This window comes from Mirounga leonina, unplaced genomic scaffold (assembly GCF_011800145.1).
Source record: "Mirounga leonina isolate KUSES-001 unplaced genomic scaffold, KU_Mleo_1.0 Mir_109, whole genome shotgun sequence".
Lineage (NCBI taxonomy): Eukaryota > Metazoa > Chordata > Mammalia > Carnivora > Phocidae > Mirounga > Mirounga leonina.
Genome location: NW_023270244.1, coordinates 4,837,877 through 4,858,095, shown reverse-complemented (window position 1 = coordinate 4,858,095; position 20,219 = coordinate 4,837,877). Strand labels below are relative to the sequence as shown.

Below are 20,219 nucleotides of genomic sequence, written 5' to 3'. Positions count from 1 at the left end.
TCCAAATCAAATCAGCTCAGTGGGATTAACTAATCACACTTAAATTCTCTCCCTAATTAGAGCTAATGGGATCCAAAAGGCTGCCTTTATCTTTTCTACTCCTGAGAATGTGGCAGAATGCAGATACTGACAAAGTAGGAAGGGGCGTGTAAAGCCCAACATCAATCTTAACTCCTCAAATAAAGACAGGGATGTAGAGGGTGTCTGGGTGGCTCAGTCGGTTAAGAGTCTGCCTTCGACTCAGGTCATGATCCTGCAGTCCCTGGATCGAGCCCCGCATCGGGCTCCCTGCTCAGCAGGGAGTCTGCTTCTCCCTCTGACCCTCCTCCCTCTTGTGCTCTCTCAAATAAATAAATAAAATCTTAAAAAAAAAAAAAAGACAGGGATATAGGTTAGGAATGAAGGAGACCTTTCTCCCTTTTATATACTCAGAATCTCCTACTGCTCAATGCACAACATATGCTGGTCACTCCATTGTATTTTATTTTATATACATGTAACCACAACCACTGCGGTATTATTTCAGTGGCATTCATCCACAGCATTTTTTAAAAATATTTTCTTTATTTGACAGAGAGAGAGAGAGTACAAGCAGGAGTGGCAGGTAGAGGGAGAAACAAGCTCCCCACTGAGCAGGGGTTCGATCCCAGGACCCTGGGATCATGACCTGAGCCAAAGGCAGACCCGTAACCGCCTGAGCCACCCAGTCACCCTACACAACACTGTTTGTTTTTTTTTTTAATAGTGTAGTACATTGTCTTTTCTGTAAGGTGACTATAAAATTAACAATTTGATTCACAACAAAATACAGTTTATGAAAGATTTAAAGAGCACTAGCTGCCAAGTTTAATTTTGTATAAAGCTCTCCATGAAACTCACCATAAAAATTCACAAAGACTTACAGGGTACATATTAGGCCCTCAGCCTTACTGCTGAAGGGGTACACTTCAGTGGCAAAACTAATTCTTTTAAAAATAAGACTTGAAATTTTCTCTGAAAATCACGGGCGTGTAGGCAAAAATCACTGACATAAAAGAACTTAGTCAAACCAGTATCCAACCGTGTGGTCTGTAGTCCAGCCCTAAGGCACACTGGAGGGTACACTCTGCCAAGAAACAACATGGTTTTAATCATCACAGTGGCCTAGAAAAAAAGTGTCTTCCTCGCTCTAAGAAAGGTGGCCTATTTTGAATGCAGCATGAGTAAATCACTCCCTCCCCGAGGTTTTTAGGTTTGTTAATCAGCCAACAGAAACCAGTCTTTACATAACAGACCCCAAATATCTATTTCTGAGTTCAACATATGCTAAACTGCAACTGACTGGGATAAAATAACTGTTTGATAAGAAGTCATTAATTCTAAATTTCATACCTAAAAGAAAGCGATCATCAGCATGATACCATAGGCACAAATGTACAGATGAAATATTCAGAAAGAAGCTAAACAAAGAGTATTACCAGCATCTTAGAAAACAAATTCAGTGAAAACTAATCGGTTAAAATTTAGTTATTACTTTCATAACCCAAAACGGCTATTTAAAATTCATTTTCCATAACAAATAAGATAAAGTGGTAGACTTCTTGCAATCACTTCTACCTTTAGGAATCTTTGGATTCAGAAAGCTGTGTCCAGAGTCATTTACCAATATGGCATATGCAACCTTCATGGTTTAGGAAGACTAGGTTAGGAGGAACTAGGAAATCCAACATACTCACTTGAAAAGTAATCCAAACTGATGTCCTGGTGGGTCAGTAGTGTCAACCTTGTACATGCAGGGCAACACCCTATCATTACTACTGGGACTTTCATTCTGAATAACTTGTTGAGAGATGGCTGGAGAAAAGAAATTGCCCTCCAGTTTTAGACTCAGTATTTCTTTAGAAGAATACTCACCTGAGGCCTTTTTGTGACAAGAAATAGCCTCTTCGTATTTCCCTGCAGCTAATAAACGATCTGCTCGTCTGCTCTGTTGATGAGCCTAGAAGACAAACATTCCCAAATTCCTCTGAATTATATAAAAAGATAGGACTTAAAAAAAATTTTTTAGGGGCGTCTGGGTGGCTCAGTCGGTTAAGTGTCTGCCTTCGGCTCAGGTCATGATGGGATCGAGCCCCACGTCGGGCTCCCTGCTCAGTGGAGAGCCTGCTTCTCCCTCTGCCTGCCTCTCTGCCTACTTGTGCTCTCTCTCTCTCTCTGTCAAAATCTCTTTAAAAAAAAATTTTTTTTTTTGGACAAGATAAATGATGCCCTTTTTTGCCACACATCAAACCATTACAGCTATATCAGTAAGAAATCTAATGGATAGCTCCTTGAGCTGTAGCATCTGAAAGGATTGGCAACTTCTCTCAACTCTACCAATAAACCATTACATTTCACACCAGGCACTTAACTACTTCAGTGACTCATATTCTTCCACTCTTCAGAGATTAACCAAGAGTTACAATCACAGATTGCTACCTAAAATGTGTAGTTACTTGATTTTTAACAACCTTTCAAAACAAAAGTCATCTTGTGAATCCTTTCACTAGTTTGTATCGTTCAACAACTAAAATCAGGAAATTTCCAGAGAAGTCAAGCTTCTCTTATATCAACTCATTCTTCCCTTCCAACATTACAGTTACTATTTGTTTTTAAGATAAAAATTTGCACTGTACAGTTGAAGAATTAACTATACAAAAAATTTTTTTAAGATTTTATTTTTTTATTTGACAGAGACACAGCAGGAGAGGGAACACAAGCAGGGGGAGTGGGAAAGGGAGAAGCAGGCTTCCCGCCGAGCAGGGAGCCTGACGCAGGGCTCGATCCCAGGACCCTGGGATCATGACCTGAGCCGAAGGCAGATGCTTAATGACTGAGCCACCCAGGCACCCCTGACTATACAAATATTTAATATTACAGTGATTTCTTTTTCAGGTACCACTGACCACAAAACAACAAACTCAGAACTTCCAAAAGCAAATGACTAAAGTGCCCCCGAATGTAAAGGAAAATCGATTAATAAGTAGTCACTGGCCTCTTCACATCTGTGCTACACTTTATGAATTCCTACAACTTTATGTATTTCCCTTTCTGACATAAGGACGTCCAGCAGACTCCTAGGGGCCACATATCTCACCTAAGGTTATACAATTAGCAGCAAAGAAGAAAGAAATGATCAACTCAATTCTTCTAACTAGTGTAGTTTTCCTCACAAACTCACAGATGATTTAGCAAAGCTTAAGAAAGAAGGGAAAAGCACTGTACACTCAGGTCCGCAGCAGCATTAGTCACAGCAGTCAGAACATGGGATCAACAGATCAACGGAGGAACAAAATGCGGTATATAAATATATACACACACACACAAGGGAATTCGTAGTCAGCCTTGCAAAGGAAGGAAATTCCAACACATGCTACAACATGGATGAACTCCGAGAACATTATCCTAATAATAAAATAGAAAATAAGCCACTTACCAAAAGACAAATACGTATGATCCCACTTATGTGGGTACCTAATGTAGTCAAACTCATCAAAACAGAAAGTGAAATAGTGGTTGCCAGGGGGTGGTGAGAGAAAAGTGAGGAGCTGTTGTTGAAGGTGTAGAGTTTCAGTTTTGCGAGGTGAAAGGTTCTGGAGACCTGCTGCACGGTAAGTGAATATACTTGCTGCTATACCGTGTACTTAAAAATGATAGAGTATATTTTATGCTGTGTGTACTTTACCACAATTTAGAAAAATTTTAAGTTTATTTACTTTTTCAGTAATCTCTATACCAAATATGGGGCTTGAACTCAGGACCCCGAGATCAAGAGTCACATGCTCTTACAACTGAGCCAGCCAGGCATCCCTTTACCTCAATGTTTTAAGAAGGCAAAAAGCAAATCTGTACCGTCAGGTGTAAAGTGGCTTAACTTGAATGTTTTTCAAAAACTGTGCCACAAATGCCTCACAAAAATACTTCAGAGAATCAGTTTTGCAACTGAGATTAGAAATATTCTGGGCATGTTTGCAAATCATGCTCAATTTAAAACAGAGGTGAAGACAAAAGTAGAAAACAGCCCTCCTGGCAATGCCTGTTTACATTTTCCCTTCTATTTTTGGAAGGAAGACACAGCAACACTCTTAAAAGCAAGATCATCCATTTCAACTGTTTCAGAGGCTTTTATTCTTCAAATAATAACTAAACTTTCTCTCTAAGCCTCAATTTATTCCTGAAAATAATAATGGGTAAAAGAAATGACTATATGTTCTGAACACAGGAGTATTTTATAGTACCCAGAAATGATACAGATCTTTTGGGAAGAGACTATACACGAAGAAAGCTAAGTTATGATCAACACAGTTTCTCTAAGTAATGTGTTCTGCTAATATAAAGCAACTGGCACTCTATCAACAAGGCTCTAAGTCTAGGTGGTAAAAGAAAAAAAGAAAGGGGTGAATCTGCAGGTGGCTTAACCTTTCTGAGCATTGCAAGAAAAGCCATACATAAGAGACAAACCTGCTCTGAAATTCCAAAGTACCTCCTAACTGTGCATGGCAAAGTGCAGATCCATCCCTACTATGAACCCAGGGCTCTGGACTCAAGTTTTGGCTTTCCCACTAACTAGTTAAATTACTTCATTCTTCAAGCTCTGTAAAATGATAGACATGGACCAGATTGGTGCTTAAGTTTTAATGGAATACAAATCACCTGGGGATCTGGTTAAAATGCAGACTGATTCTGTAGGTCTAGAGCGGGTGCAGGTGAAGCAGCTGGCTCCTAGACACACTCTGAGAAGCAGGGATGAGATGCTCTCTGAGGTCACCTCGCTCTGATGCTGCATCTGTGTCTCTGATGACATTAACCACTTTCTACCTTGTACTATACTTAAGAAGCTCCCTAATTCAACTTCAAGCTCCACAGTAACAGAATAAATTGTTTCTTGAACACCAAAGAAAAAGTTCTTAAGTGGTGAGAACAGTATCTCCTACTTGTCTTGAATTCACTAAAACCTCCCCATGTAAAGTCCAATCTCTGATCACTCTGCCAATTCAGGAGTTACAGCTCATTTAAAAACACACACCTGGGGCACCTGGGTGGCTCAGTCATTAAGCGTCTGCCTTCAGCTCAGGTCATGGTCCCAGGGTCCTGGGACTGAGCCCCGCATTGGGCTCCCTGCTTAGCGGGGAGCCTGCTTCTCCCTCCACTTCCCCCTGCTTGTGCTCCCTCTCTCACTGTGTTTCTCTCTGTCAAATAAATAAAATCTTTAAATAAATAAATAAATAAATAAATAAATAAATAAATAAATAAATAAATAAATAAAAACACACACCTACTCTAGGTCATCTGGCATCATAGCAATCAAATTCCCTATTAAAAAAAAGTAAAAAATACAGGGCGCCTGGGTGGCTCAGTCGTTAAGCGTCTGCCTTCGGCTCAGGTCATGATCCCAGGGTCCTGGGATCGAGTCCCACATTGGGCTCCCTGCTTAGCAGGAAGCCTGCTTCTCGCTCTCCCACTCCCCCTGCTTGTGTTCCTGCTCTCGCTCTCTGTCAAATAAATAAATAAAATCTTAAAAAAAAAAAAAAAAAATACAGTTCCTACTAAGTTCTTGTTAGACACCCAGCAAGCCCAGACTCCATACAGAGCTTGACTGCTTAGGTTCAAATCTCAGCTTGAACACTTACTAGACACATGAAATTGGCTTTCTTAACTTTCTGCCTGAGTTTTCCCATCTCTAAAATGAGAGTATTATGAAAATTAAACTAGTTAAAAGACAAGAGAAGCCTTGGCGGTACTTGCCATCAAGTTCACAATGTAGTTGGGGAGACTAAATTGCTTTTTTTTTTCTAACTGAAGATATTATGGGAAATTTATTTTGGTAATACTTATTTTTATTTATTTATTTATTTATTATTGATACTTCCTTTTTCTTTTTTTTTTAAGTAGGCTCCATGCTGGGGCTTGAACTCACAACCCTGTGGATCAAGAGTCAGACACTTAACCTACTAAGCTACCCAGGCACCCCAATACTTATTTTTAAAACAATTTTTAAAGATCCCGTTAAGTTAAAATTAATCTCTTTAAATACTGTTCTTGGTAGAATCACAGCCATTAAACATACTAAGTCTATAAATAAGTTTCTTTGGTAATTCAAAATAAAACAGGAACAAGAAGCAACTGAAATGGGAATGTTGGTTGAGAGATTCTAAAAGCAGTCTGGGCAGTGATATATTTTAATTCTGATAACATGGGGGGGGGTTTGCCAAGTATTTCAAGATGCACTGATTTATGGAAAAGGCTGTATCTCAATATTTCATATTCATTAAGAAAGGGTAAAAGACACTCCAGGTCTTTATGAATGGTTTCACTAACCAGTCAAAAAATGTTTAAGCCAAGAATGCATCTATTTTGGCTACTAAACAAAACAAATTAAGCTTAAATTTTATTTATCTTTTTCTTAAAGTATCAATCCTGGCCAGGAAACTGTTAGGCGGAAAAAGCAACCTAACACTCTTCAAGAGCTTCAATTCCATTAACCCATCTTCATCTCCCTTGCTGATAAACAAATGAGCTCAATTTTTTGTCTGTTTTAACCCTCTGGATTTCTTATAAAAGTGTATATAAATCTTTCATAAAAATCAGTGTTTTCCAAAACAACAAAACAGAAACAGACTCATAAACAGAGAACTGGTGGTGGCCAGAGGGAAGAGGGGTGGGCTGATGAACGAAATAGGTGAAGATAATTAAGAGATACAAACTTCCAGTTATAAAATAAGTCACGGAGATGAAAAGTGCAATATAGTCAATAACAACATAACAACGTTGTATGGTGACAGATGGTGACTATTTATAGTGAGCACTGAGTAATGTATAGAATTGTTAAATCACTATGTTGTACACCTGAAACTAATATATAACACTGTCAACTATACTTCAAAATAAAATACTTCAAAATAAAAATAAAAAATTAGTCTTTTCTGTCCTGATTATCTTTTCCATTCTAATATATCACAGTTAACTAATCATTAGTAGTTGCTTCCCACAGGATATTTTCTTTTTTAATTCAGGTATAGTTGACATGTAACATTTTATTAGTTTCAGGTGTACATGACTTGATATTTGTATATATTGGAAAATGATCACTACAATAATTTAACATCATACACCATACATTACAAAAAACTTTCTTTTTTTTAAGAGGTGGGGAGCAGAGGGAGAGGGAGAGAGAGCATCTTTTTTTTTTAAAGATTTTATTTATTTGAGAGAGAGAGAGAAAAACAGCATGAGAGGGGATAGGGTCAGAGGGAGAAGCAGGCTCCCCGCTGAGCTGGGAGCCCGATGTGGGACTCGATCCCAGGACTCCGGGATCATGACCTGAGCCGAAGGCAGTCGCTTAACCAACCGAGCCACCCAGGCGCCTGAGAGAGAGCATCTTAAGCATGACCCTGAGATCATGACCTGAGCCGAAATCAAGAGTCGCACACTTAACCAACTGAGCCATCCAGTTGCCCCAAAACTTTTTCTTCAGATGAAGACTTTTAAGATCTACTATCTTTGCAACTTTCAAATACGCAATACAGTATTATTAGCAACAGTCACCATGCTATACATTATATCCCAGGACTTATTTATAACTACAAGTTTGTACCTTCTGACCTCCTCCATCTATTCTGAGCACCCCCTCACCGCCACTTAAGGCAACTACCAATCTGTTCTATGAGCCTGGTTTTTTGGTGTTTTTTTTTTTTTTTTGCCTTTTAAGTTCCATATGTAAGTAAAATCACACATATCTGTCTTTCTCTGACTTACTTCACATAGCATAATGCCCTCTGTGTCCATTCATTTTGCCATAAATGGGAAGATCTCATTGTGTGTGTGTGTGTGGCTAAATAATATCCCAATGTATAAGTACCACATCTTTATCCATTCATCCATCAATGGAAACTTAGGCTGTTTCCATATCTTGGCTATTATAAATAACGCTTCGGGCGCCTGGGTGGCTCAGTCGTTAGGCGTCTGCCTTCGGCTCAGGTCATGATCCCAGGGTCCTGGGATTGAGTCCCACGTCGGGCTCCCTGCTCGGCGGGAGGCCTGCTTCTCCCTCTCCCACTCCCCCTGCTTGTGTTCCTGCTCTCGCTATCTCTCTGTCACATACATACATAAATAAATAAAGCTTCAATGAATATGGAGTCCATATATCTTTTCAAGTTAGTGTTTTCATTTTCTTCAAATACCCAGAAGTGGAACCGTTGGATCATAAGGTAGTTCTATTCTTAATTTTTTGAAGAACCTCCATACTGTTTTCCACAGTGGCTGCACCAATTTGCATTCCCACCAATAGTGCACAAGGGTTCTCTTTTTTTTCACATCCTAGCCAACAATTGTCACTTCTAGCCTTTTTGATATTAGCCATTCTAACATAGGTAAGATGGTATCTCATTGTGGTTTTGATGTGCATTTCCTGATTATCAGTGATTTAGGTATCTTTTCATGTACCAGTTGGCCATCTGCATGTCTCCTATAGAAAAAGGTCTATTTGGGGTGCTTAGGTAGCTCAGTTGGTTAAGTGTCTGCCTTCAGCTCAGGTTATGATCCCAGGGTGCTGGGATTGAGCTCTGCGTCGGGATCCCTGCTCAGGAGGGTATCCTACTTCTCCATCACTCATGCTCTCTTCCTCTAATAAATAAAATCTTAAAAAAAAAAAAAAAGGAATAATGTCTACTCAAATCCTCTGCCCATTTTTTTTTAAAAGATTTATTCATTTGACAGAGAGCACAAGCACAGGGAGCGGCAGGCACGAGGAGAGGGAGAAGCAGGCTCCCTGAGGAGAAGGGAGCCCAATGAGGGGCTCGATCCCAGGACCCTGGCATCATGACCTGAGCCAAAGGCAGACGCTTAACCAACTGAGCCACCCAGGCGCCCCCCTTTGCCCATTTTTTAATTGGACTGTTTGCTTTTCTGCTATTGAGTTATATGAATTCTTGATATATTTTAGACATTAACACCTTATCAGATATAGGATTTGCAAATATTTTCTCCCATTCATTTTGTCGATGATTTCCTTTGCTGTGCAGCTTATTAGTTTGATGTAGTCCCACACAATTATATTTTCTTGATATTCTTTGTTGATTCAGTTATTTTCTTTGCTTCTCTATCAACAACTGTAGTAAGCAGATTCTGATGTAGCTCCCAATGACCCCTGCCTTCTGGTATTCACACACTTATGTAATCTCTTCCCCTCTCATGTGTGCTAAACCTAGTGACTTGCATCTAAAGGAACAGAATATAGCAAAGGTGGTGGATGTTGTTTCTATGATTAGTTTACAAAAGACTGTCACTTTCATCTTGGTAGCACTTTCTCTCCCTTGCTCACTTTAACTAAGCCACCAGTCCTGTTGTGAACTGCCCTATGGAAAGGCTCACGTGGAAGAAACTGAGCGTAGTCTGCCAACAACCAGCAAGGAACTGAATCCAAACGTTGATTACAAAGCCCTCAAGGAATTAAATCCTACCATCAACCATGTGAGTAAGCACGGAAGTAGCTCCTGACCCAGTGGAACCTTCAAATGGGACTGCAGCCCCAGATGACACCTTGAGGGCAGTCTTGAGAGACCCTATATAGCAAAGGACCCAACTAAGCCATGCCCTTATTCCTGCCTCACAGAAATTGTGAGAAAACAAATGTGTGTTATTTTAAGCTCCTAAATCTTGCAATACTTTACTGTATAAGTCATATATTAATAGTATGGCATCTTCATCTTTCACTGTAAGCTGCCTCAAACTCTTATCTAGAAAATTTTTTCTTTAAGTAAACTCTACACCCAATGTGGGGCTTCAACTCACAACCCAAGATCAAGAATCACATGCTCTACTGACTGAGCTATCCAAGCAGCCCTAGAAATAGATGTTTACATAGGGAAAGCAGTGACTGGCCAATCCTCATGAGATTGTGATACTTGTCACTGAGTACTAAGTATTAGATTTCATGATACTACGATCTCATATTAAAGTACTCTCTGGCATTTAGGGTTTACAATAAACTGATGTAATTTTGTTGAGAACCTCTTGAATTCTCATGGAGATTTAGATTTATGATCCCCCTATGAGGGAGTAGCTAGCATTGGCTTACCTCCAGCTGTAGACAATTACAAAGCTGGATACAGTATATAAAAAAACAGTTTACAGACACTAAACAAAAAAGTAACAGAAGGCTACATTTTCAAGAAAAGGGAAAAGCACAAGGTGAGAACTACATTCACCTGGCTTTCTTTCTGAGAGCACTTTCCAAAATGTAGTGCAGAAAAATAAAACCCAAGTAGACGGCAGTATCTAATTGGGAAAGAGGAATGGGGACTGGAGTCAAAGGCTGGAATTTGAGGAGGGTCCAGGATTGGAGGGAACTGCAGTGAAGAAGACAACCTAAAAATAGGCATAAAAAATCCTCTCAGAGGATGCCTGGGTGGCTCAGTCGGTTAAGCGGCTACCTTCGGCTCAGGTCATGATCCCAGGGTCCTGGGATCGAGCCCCGCATTGGGGGGTCCCTGCTCAGCGGGGAGCCTGCTTCTCCCCCTGCTTGTGCTCTCTGTCTCTCTTTGACAAATAAATAATTTTTTTTTTTTTTAAGTCCTCTCAGGTCCTTACCAAATGCCTAAGCTGCACATGCACAGGGTATAACTCCAGAAGGCCTAGCAGACACTGCGCAGACATTTCAGAAGCCACACAACATTGGGGAGACAGGCTGCAGTTTAGGCTGTACAGACTACAGTAACCTTGGTGAACACCAGAGCTTTCAGTTCAGGCCCCAGAAGGTCAGCCCTGGGACTAAGGATCACACTCTATGCATTATGGGTAAAAGTAAAATAGACCCACCCTAATAAAGCCTAAAAACCAAATTTAGACTAGATCATGGTGATCTGCCTGTATTTTAACTGCCAACCAGAACAAAATACTCTTTGGAGGAAAATTCCTATTTCAGTCTCTACAACAAACACATCATCCACAATGCATGACATACAATAAACTTACTAAGCATGTGAAGCAGGAAAAAGTGACTGAAAATAAAGAGAAAGACGACGGAAACAGACCTAGAGATAATCCATATTTTGGAATTCACATCAAGGAACTCAAAGTAACTATGCTTCAGATATTAAAGAAAATACGGAATGAGGACACAACAGATGAAAACTAGAGACGTGGGACAAAAGTTCTGTAAGAATTGGGACCTTGTCCCATTCACTGTTGAATGCCTGAGATCCAGAACAGTATCTGAGGAGACAGTACTTACTCACAGTTGTTGGGTTAGCTGGATGAGGGAATGAATGCTAAGTCGCATGGAAGGATGGGAGATTGATAAATGCTGACATAACATTACTGTATTTCAGAAAAATATCAGAATAAAACTGCATCAAAATCTAAAATAACTACATATATGTATATACATATATACAAAGAAATAATTGGTCCTTGGTGCACTTACTTCATTCACTATTTCATCCAACAACCAATCTCTAGAGCATTTTAACCAGAATTTTCCTACTCCCTCTTGAGTACAAATGAAAGCCCAATACTACAAAATGCTCTAAAACATTTACAAAAAGTAAAACAGCTTCAGATTTAGTAATGTCTTACTGTATGCCCTGTACAAATTCCTCCCTTGTTGAATCCTCCTCAGAAACAGCCAACACTTTACACATAATCCCACTCCCGTTAACTGCTCTTCTTCCTAGGTAATCAAATAGGATTCTTGTGGAAGTTGCCATATTCTTATATTACCTCGTCCCCTGGACACCTAAAGAATTTGTTCCACTAGATTTTCAAGCTTAGGAACACAGAGTCTGTCAAGAAAGTTTTAAGTGGTTGTAACTAATGTGACATTCAGGAATTAACCAAATAATGTAAGTCTGCAGAGAGAAGTAGAGCAGTCAAGCCTGCAGAGGCAGAGGGAGAATCTGATTATCTTTGAGTCTCAGGTCCCGTATGTTCTTAGACCCACCTACACTGTAGCCCTGCCCTTCCTGCACCTTTCTTTTGATTCCAATAAACTATCCCTTTTGGCATTAGCTAATCTTAAGTGGCTTTCATCACCTGCAACCAGTGAAAATCCTAACTACAACTAGATTACTTAGTGACTGCCCCCACCAAGAAATACCTCCTACTTCCACATACTAACTGCTTTAAAAATACAGATTCAGTATTGTCTTTTTTCCCAAAGGAAAACAGTATTACCTTCTATTACTTTTCATGTATTTATTTCCGTGCCCTTGGGGAAAGCTGTACGTAAAGATGACAAGAGGAACACCATAACAAACACGATACCAAAAAGGCAGAGGAAAATGTAACGTCCTCTTGAACCTTGTGGTAGAGTCTTCAATAGAGAGCAAAGGAGAAGCTGCATTTACTCTCCCTTCCCCAATAAATTCACTGTAAGTCTCCTACAGGCAAACAGTATCTCCTAACAGTAAAGTAAGTACTGAATTGACCTGTCAAACTAATGTAATGTAATTATACTTACGATAACTGTTCAAGTGTTAGAGAAGTCCAAGACCTGTTTTTGATTTTAAGTCTAAGGATCAATTTCTCCCACATGCAGCTCTGCTGCATCTTTTTTCCTACTTCCTTTCCAGTGTAGCTTACTTTTCTTCAGAACTGCCACCATCTGCTGTGAAGACAAACTGTAGGATACAATCCACCAGTGAGTTGTGAAATCAATTTAGTGGGTCAAAACCAGCATTTTAAAAAACCTAATAGTAAATATTAGAGTAAATATTTAAGCTCTAATAGTAAATATTAGAGTTTAAAAAACCTAATAGGAAACATTATATAGTAAATAATAGTAAATATTACTCTTAAAGTTTTAAAAAATATTTGTAATAGTAAATATTAGAGTTTTGTTTTGGGTGAAATTTATGAGAGCCCCTGCATTTTGCACAATTTCAAGAGGCATATGCAAAATGTGGCAGCTCTGCAGTAATATATACATATGTATGTGTGTACTGGTCATTACATAAAAATCTTACTGTGGATCACAGTCAAAACAAATAGGCAAACACTGATCTAACAGTAACATCACTATTTTAATGAGAATCTTGCTTTCAAATCCCACTATCACATTTACTTGGCATTTCAATTCTTCATCAGTAAAATGGGGAAATATACAGCTACTAAGAAGATAAATAATACAGTTGACCCTTGAACAACATTGGTTCAAACTGCACAGGTCCACTTACACGTGGATTTTTTTTTTCCAGTTACAGTGTAGTATTGTAAAGTATTTTCCTTATGATTTTAGTATTTTCTTTTCTCTAGTTTATTGTAAGAATATGGTACATAATACATATACAAAATATGTGTTAATCAACTGTTTATGTTATTGGTAAGGCTTTCAGTCAACAGTAGGCTATTAGTTAAGTCTTCAGGGAGTTGGGAAAACTGGACAGCAACATGCAAAAGAATGAAACTGGACCACTCTCTTAAACACCATACACAAAAATAAATTCAAAAGGGATGGAAGATCTAAATGTGAGAAAGGAAACTATCAAAATCCTAGAGAACACAGGCAGCAACCCCACTGACATCAGTCGTAGCAACTTCTTACTAGACACATCTCCAGAGGCAAGGGAAACAAAAGCGAAAATGAACTACTGGGATTTCAAGGAAACAATCAACAAAACTAAAAGGCAACCTTCAGAATGGGAGAAGATATTTGCAAATGACATATCTGAGAAAGGGTTAGTCCAAAATCTATAAAGAACTTATCAAAATCAACACCCCAAAAACAATCCCAGTTAAGAAATGGGCAGAAGACATGAATAGACATTTTTCCAAAGAAGACATCCAGATGGCCAGCAGTCACATGAAAAGATGATCAACATTGCTCATTATCAGGGAAATACAAATAAAAACTACAGTGAGATATCACCTCACACTTGTCAGAATGGCTAAAATTAACAACACAAGAAGTAACGGGTTGGCGGGGATGCGGAGAAAGGGGAATCCTCTTGCACTATTGGTGGGAATGCAAACTGGTGCAGCCACTCTGGAAAAGAGTATGGAGGTTCCTCAAAAAGTTAAAAATAAAACTACCCTATGACCCAACAATTGCACTACTAGGAATTTATCCAAAGGATACAAAAATAGTGATTCAAAGGACCAATGCATGCCAATATTTATAGCAACATTATCACAATAGCCAAATTATGGATAGAGCCCAAATGTCCATCGACTGGTGAATGGTTAGAGATGTGGTATATATATATATATACAATGGAGTATTAGTCATCAAAAAGAATGAAATCTTGCCATTTGCAATGATGTGGATGGAACTAGAGTATTATGCTAAACGAAATAAGTTAGAGAGACAAATACCATATGATTTCACTCATTATGTGGAATTTAAGGGAAAAAAAAAACAGATGAACATAAGAGAAAGAAAAAAGGAGGGAAGCAAACCATTAGAGAGATTCTTAACTACAGAAAACAAATAGGGTTGCTGGAGGGTAGGTGGGGGGTGGGGAGGCAGTGGACTAAGTGACAGGTGTTAAGGAGGATACTTGTGACTGAGCAATGGGTGTTATATGTAAGTGATGAATCACTAAATTCTACTCCTGAAACTAAGAGTACACTATATGTTAACTAGAATTTAAATAAAAACTTGAAACATTAAATAAATAAGACTATTAGGGTCATGGAAACAGAAATATTTAAGTTTATGTAAATACTGGTAAAATAACAGAGGCATATTTAAATTATGTTCTCATGTATTAATAATATTCTTTATGGGGGGGGTGCCTGGGTAGCTCAGTCCGTTGAACGTTAGACTCTCTTGATTTCAGCTCAGGTCATGATCTCAGAGTCGTCACATTAAGCCCACATCAGGCTCTGCATTCAGCAGGGAGCCTGCTTTAGATTCACTCTCCCTCTCCCTCTGCCCATCACCCGCCCCCCCAAATAAATAAATATTTTTAAAAATTATTTATGATTATTGTTGAATATACAGAAAATGTGGAAATAATAAAGGAATATTCAGAAATTTAAGGAAGGTAGTAATGTTATAAATAAAAATTGACAGTATAATCATAAAAAAAGTCTTTGGGGAGTGAAAAGTTATACATGGAGTTTTTGACCAGACAGGAGGCTGGCACCCCTAATCCTCACATTGTTCAAGGGTCAACTATATATGTAAAGTGCCGGATGCCAATCCTAGCACTTAGTAATTGTTGAATAAGTCTTAGTGCTCTACCACCTTTCCCCAGAGTGCTTCCATTGGGCCCAACATAGCTGTGACAGGATGAACTTGAAATTTTTTAGGGCAACAAGGAAGTGGTTCAAAACAGCCTCTTTTTTACCTTAAAGATTTTACTGCCACCATAAGTAATATGGGATAATTATATAAAGGCTCCAGGTATGTACAAGGCCATTCTCTGGAACATGTATCTGATTCCTTGTCTTAGAAGAGAAATCACCACTCTAGAGGGAAGCTCAGTTACTCAACAAAACATTCTCGGCACTTAATAGAGCCAAACACATACAACTGTGGCCACATAGTCACATGGACCCTGTCCTTAAGAGTTTGCAGAGTACGTAAACAAAGCATGAGCAACAGTCATGTGTAAATTAAGGTCTGACATCACTTCCCAAATAGGCAGTAAACATATCAAAGAACTACAAATTATCTCACGCCAAGTTTTGACATTCGCTACCAGCACTCACTCTGACAAATTTAAATGGAAAGAAATGCCTAAATATACACTAAGTAGCTTTATAAGTTATAATTTTTCTATATTAAAAATTGACCAAAGAAAAAAAACTGATGAAACAAAACTTATTCAGTCCAAAGACTAGTTATTCCTCTGCCCCCAACAATGGAAATATGATTTAGTTTTTCTTTTGACCAATTTCAAAAACCAGAGAACTAGAACACAGTATCTGTATTATATATTTAAATGACTATTTTTGAACCAATCTCTCTGTATCTTAAAAATCTACCGCCAGAAAATAAGCACATAAGGCCCTTTCTGCAAACCTTCCATAAGAGAATCAATACTAAAGCAAAGGCACTAATGACACAGAATCCACAATATAAATAAGAACCATACTAAAATGAAAATGGTGAGTACTGTACATTAATTCAGAACTATTGTTAGAAAAGGTCATGATATTAAAATAAGTTGTGATCCACCAATCTAAGTAATTACTTAATTTCTCTCAGTCTAGGCTTATTTTTCTGTAAAACTGGGAAGCAATTCTTCCTAAATTCCAAGGATGCTCTGAGGACACATAATTATAAACCTAGGTACTGTAATAAGCCCTTATACAACAAATCTGGACTACACTATAATGTCATTAGAAAAAGCCTATATAAACTACTGGGATTTTCACAGGCACTCATTAAATCATAGCACTGAGAACTATTTCTCACGTTTAGTCAACTGGACACTAAGTTGGTTAACTGCTGACATAAAAAAAAGTGATAGTCTTAAAAAAAACCAACCATCTTTTAAAACTGAGTGACAAATTCAGAGGCTTCTCATTGGTACTTAGCACTTAATGATTCAAGTAAATGTTAAATCTCTGTCCAACTGTTATCTTCCAATAAACAGCTAAGCTAGAACTCAGATCTTTCAAATCTCAAACGGTAAGAATTCAAGATGCCAAATTTCTGATACTTGTCCACGTATATTTTATGGCTGGATTGTGGAACTATGCTAGCCTACTTGACAAGGCTCTAGCCAAAATTCTCCTCTATAGAAAGATAATACTACTGTCACCATTTAACTAATTTTTCCTAAACTGGTGATTCTTTTTTTTTTTTTTTAAGATTTTATTTATTTATTTGAGAGAGAGAGAATGAAAGAGAGCATGAGAGGGAGGAGGGTCAGAGGGAGAAGCAGACTCCCTGCCGAGCAGGGAGCCCGATGCGGGACTCGATCCTGCAACTCCAGGATCATGACCTGAGCCGAAGGCAGTCGCTTAACCAACTGAGCCACTCAGGCGCCCTAAACTGGTGATTCTGCTGCTCCATCTACAACCGTCACCCAGCTCCAGTCTTCTCATAAGCTACCACACACTAGTGGGGCAGTTGGCTGGCATTATGTTGCAGCCTCTAGCCAAATAAAGTGACGCTAACTGGAACTGAACCAATGGTCATTTTGCAAGGACACTTGAACTTTGAAGCACTCTGTAAATTGCTGGTTATTTCTAATAATATTCCTGTGAAGTTTCAGTATTGAGCCATCTATTATATTTCACTGTAAACTATACGTCACCTTAAAAACAAAAAAAGTGCAAGATATGTCCCTGGTTTTTAAAAACTCACAAATCTTGTCCAATTCTTTTTAAGTGTAAACAACTCTTACCAATGGGGGCAGGCTCCACTTAAAACTGGGAGGCGCTTCTCAGAGCAGCTAACCTGGCATCGGTTATTTGGGAACAACAGCTATAGGTCCTAGAATCTTAGGCTTTTCAAGCGCAGCAAGCCCAAGCCTTCATTTTACAAATGAGATTTTAAATTAAGAGCTTATGGTCTGATTACTATGATAGCTAACTCTTACATTGTACTAGGTACAAGGTACTGTTCTAAGCCCTTTACACCTATTTACTCCTTTAATCCTCACAACAAACCAGAAACAGGGTGAGGTCGACTAATTTGCCCAAGGTCACAGAACTATTAAGTGACAAAGCCAGAACTGAAATCCAAGCAGTCTAGCTCCTGAATCCTTATTCAAACCACCAAGCTCTACTGCGTCTCTATAGAATGGCTTAAATGCAGCCTAGGGCTCTTCCACGACACTAGGGTTCAGAGTTCCAACCTGAGAAACTAATTCTCCCTACCTCCCTTTCTCCAATGCCACCATCGCCCACTACCGCAAATAAACTGCAAACTTGTGACTCCAAAAGTTCCTCCTGCCTGTCTACAACCTTAAATAATCTGACTTCTCTATCCAAAATAGGTACCCTCTAAGAAACCGAAAGATGCAGTAGTCAGTCAGTAGTCAGAAAAGAACTTGTGTTGCTCGCTGCTGTTTTAATGGGAACATCTGAAATGCCAATAGCCTATGAGCGAGTGCTTTTTCTGAGAAGGGCAAACACCTACCGTGTTTTCATGATGCCTAAAGTGATGAAACGGAGCTAAAAACAGGGACGGCCCTCTTTTTTATCCAGCTGTCTCTAACTTATTCGAGAAGGGAGATTCTCAGTTTATGCATCTGAATGTAGATGAGAAATGGGTGGAGGGAAAAATGGGGGTGGCTATTACTCCAACTCTCCAAACTAAGGAGGCTCAGACTTCAGACCCTATGTGTTAGAAGTTAAACCCAGCATTACACACCACTGCTGCCTGGCCGGCTTCAGAGCCCCTCCAGGCTGCAACGAGGTGGTTACGTGGCGCTTGGAGGCATTCCCTCCAGCCTGAAGAGGTGGCGGCTTTCCCGGCTGGTGGAAGCCCCTCGCTCAGGGCACTGCGACAAGGGGAGCCCCGGGGCGGCGGGAAGTGGGACGTGATAACTTCCCGGGGATACCAAAGGGGGCAACTTCTGGAGCTGCTTGCGCGGAGCCGCTGGGGGACCACGCCTGCTCGCCTCCCCTACCCCTCAGGCCCACCCCCGCCAAACCCGCCTCCCGGCCTCAAGGGTCTGCAGCAAGCCGGAGACGCGACCGGACTCCTGAAGCAAGAGCTCCCGAGGGCGGACGCGACCCTCTGTGGGCTACTCACCAGGTTGAGGGGTCCTTCCATTACTTCCATAGACCCCGGGGTAAGCGGCGGCCTGAGGAAGGGGAGCGACGGCGCCGGGGCACATGGAGGAAAACAGTAGTAAAGGGGACGACGCAGCGGCGACGGCAGCTGCCCCTCTCCGCGCCCCGGGAGCCAGCAGTGGGCGCAGAGGGAGCAACAAACGCACCACTTCCTCCTCCGGTGGCGCGCTGCGGGCCCGCCCCCTGCGCCGCGGGCACGCACGCGTCATGGCGTCACACGTGGCTGGTTCAAGGTGGGAGTGAGGACCGGGGAGTGGGTGGGGCTCAGGGAAGGCGGGGCACGGACGGGCGTACACTTGCTCCTGGGCTATCTTTCCTCTCGCGAGAGGCGTGTCTTCAGCTTCTTGCAGTCTTCTCTGACATCACGTGGGGGTGGACCGCCTTCTTGAAATTTAAGTAAGATGGCTGCCTTATGCTCTGGGCCTCTCCCATTTTCTGCCCCCGTGAGTTTTCGCAAAATCCCTCTGCTGTGCTACACCTTCTCTTGCTCTCCCGATCCTACCTTTATTCTTGCATCTGATTTTTTTCAAACAAAAAAACATCAGATTTGAGCAATGCTAAACCATGCGCTGGACTAGACCTCCCCCTGGAGGGAGACAAACGAATGATAAAGGGCTCTGCCCTCTAGATGATAGCAAACTAATTAGCAAAGTGATATGGGTTACAAATAGCCAAATAGAATACTTGATTAAGCTAACAATTATATGCTAAACTACTCTGCTAGGTTCTTTCCGTCAAGGAATTCACTGACAAAAAATAATTGTGATTTACGTTGTAAAGGGAACAGATAGGAACTGGGATAGAGGCACCATGAATTGGACGGCTTCAAGGAAATGAATTTGTTCAAAAGCCATGTGATCTTTTTTTTTTTTAAAGATTTATTTATTCATTTGAGAGAGTGAGAATGAGAGAGAGTACATGAGAGGGGGGTGGGTCAGAGGGAGAAGCAGGCTCCTCGCTGAGCAGGGAGCCCGATGCGGGACTCGATCCCGGGACTCCAGGATCATGACCTGAGCCAAAGGCAGTTGATTAACCGACTGAGCCACCCAGGCGCCCAAAAGCCATGTGATCTTGAAAGAGGATCCCAAGCTTCAGGTGAGGCCCCAGCCCGGGCATACACCTTGATTGCATACTTGTGAGATCCTGGGCAAGGACTCACTGAAGCCATGCCCAGACTCCCGACCCATGGAAATTGTGAGATAATGAGTGTGTGTTGTTTTAAGCCATACATTTGTTATAAGGCAAAAAGAACAAACTATTACAGACCCCTTGGAGGTGGTAGATAAACTGTAAACGTGGGTGGTAAATCCGTGTCACTGCCCTAGTGAATTTCCAGTGGCTGGCTGTGCAGTGGACCAGTTTAATAAACTTCAGTGACAGCTGGACAAGGGAGGAGGAGAGTATGATGTATTCAAGCACTCAACTGTGTTTGAGGGAAACTTCGGTCAGATCAGTAAAAGAGAGAACATGCTGGATGTACACAACCAAATCCAAATGGTGACACA

The 20,219-nt window shown here is 40.4% G+C and overlaps 1 protein-coding gene across 5 annotated transcripts in view; it reads right to left on the bottom strand.

Annotated features, from left to right (window-relative positions):
- Window positions 1-18,914, bottom strand: part of LOC118020106 (nuclear receptor-binding factor 2) — a 34,577-nt gene extending 15,663 nt beyond the window's left edge. The window contains exons 1-3 of one of the 5 annotated variants that reach the window (XM_035020023.1): window positions 18,674-18,912; window positions 12,476-12,635; window positions 1,894-1,978 (exon numbers count right to left, since the gene is read on the bottom strand). Coding sequence is in view for 3 of the 5 variants with exons in the window: in XM_035020005.1 (XP_034875896.1) it covers window positions 1,894-1,978; window positions 3,455-3,511 (142 nt within the window). In the remaining 2 variants the exon portion in view is untranslated. Of the gene's footprint in view, window positions 1-879; window positions 1,860-1,893; window positions 1,979-3,454; window positions 3,875-12,475; window positions 12,636-18,673 lie in introns of those variants that run through there. The other 4 variants (XM_035020015.1, XM_035020005.1, XM_035020042.1 and 1 more) reach the window with 4 other exon arrangements.
- Between the last annotated feature and the right edge of the window lie 1,305 nt (window positions 18,915-20,219).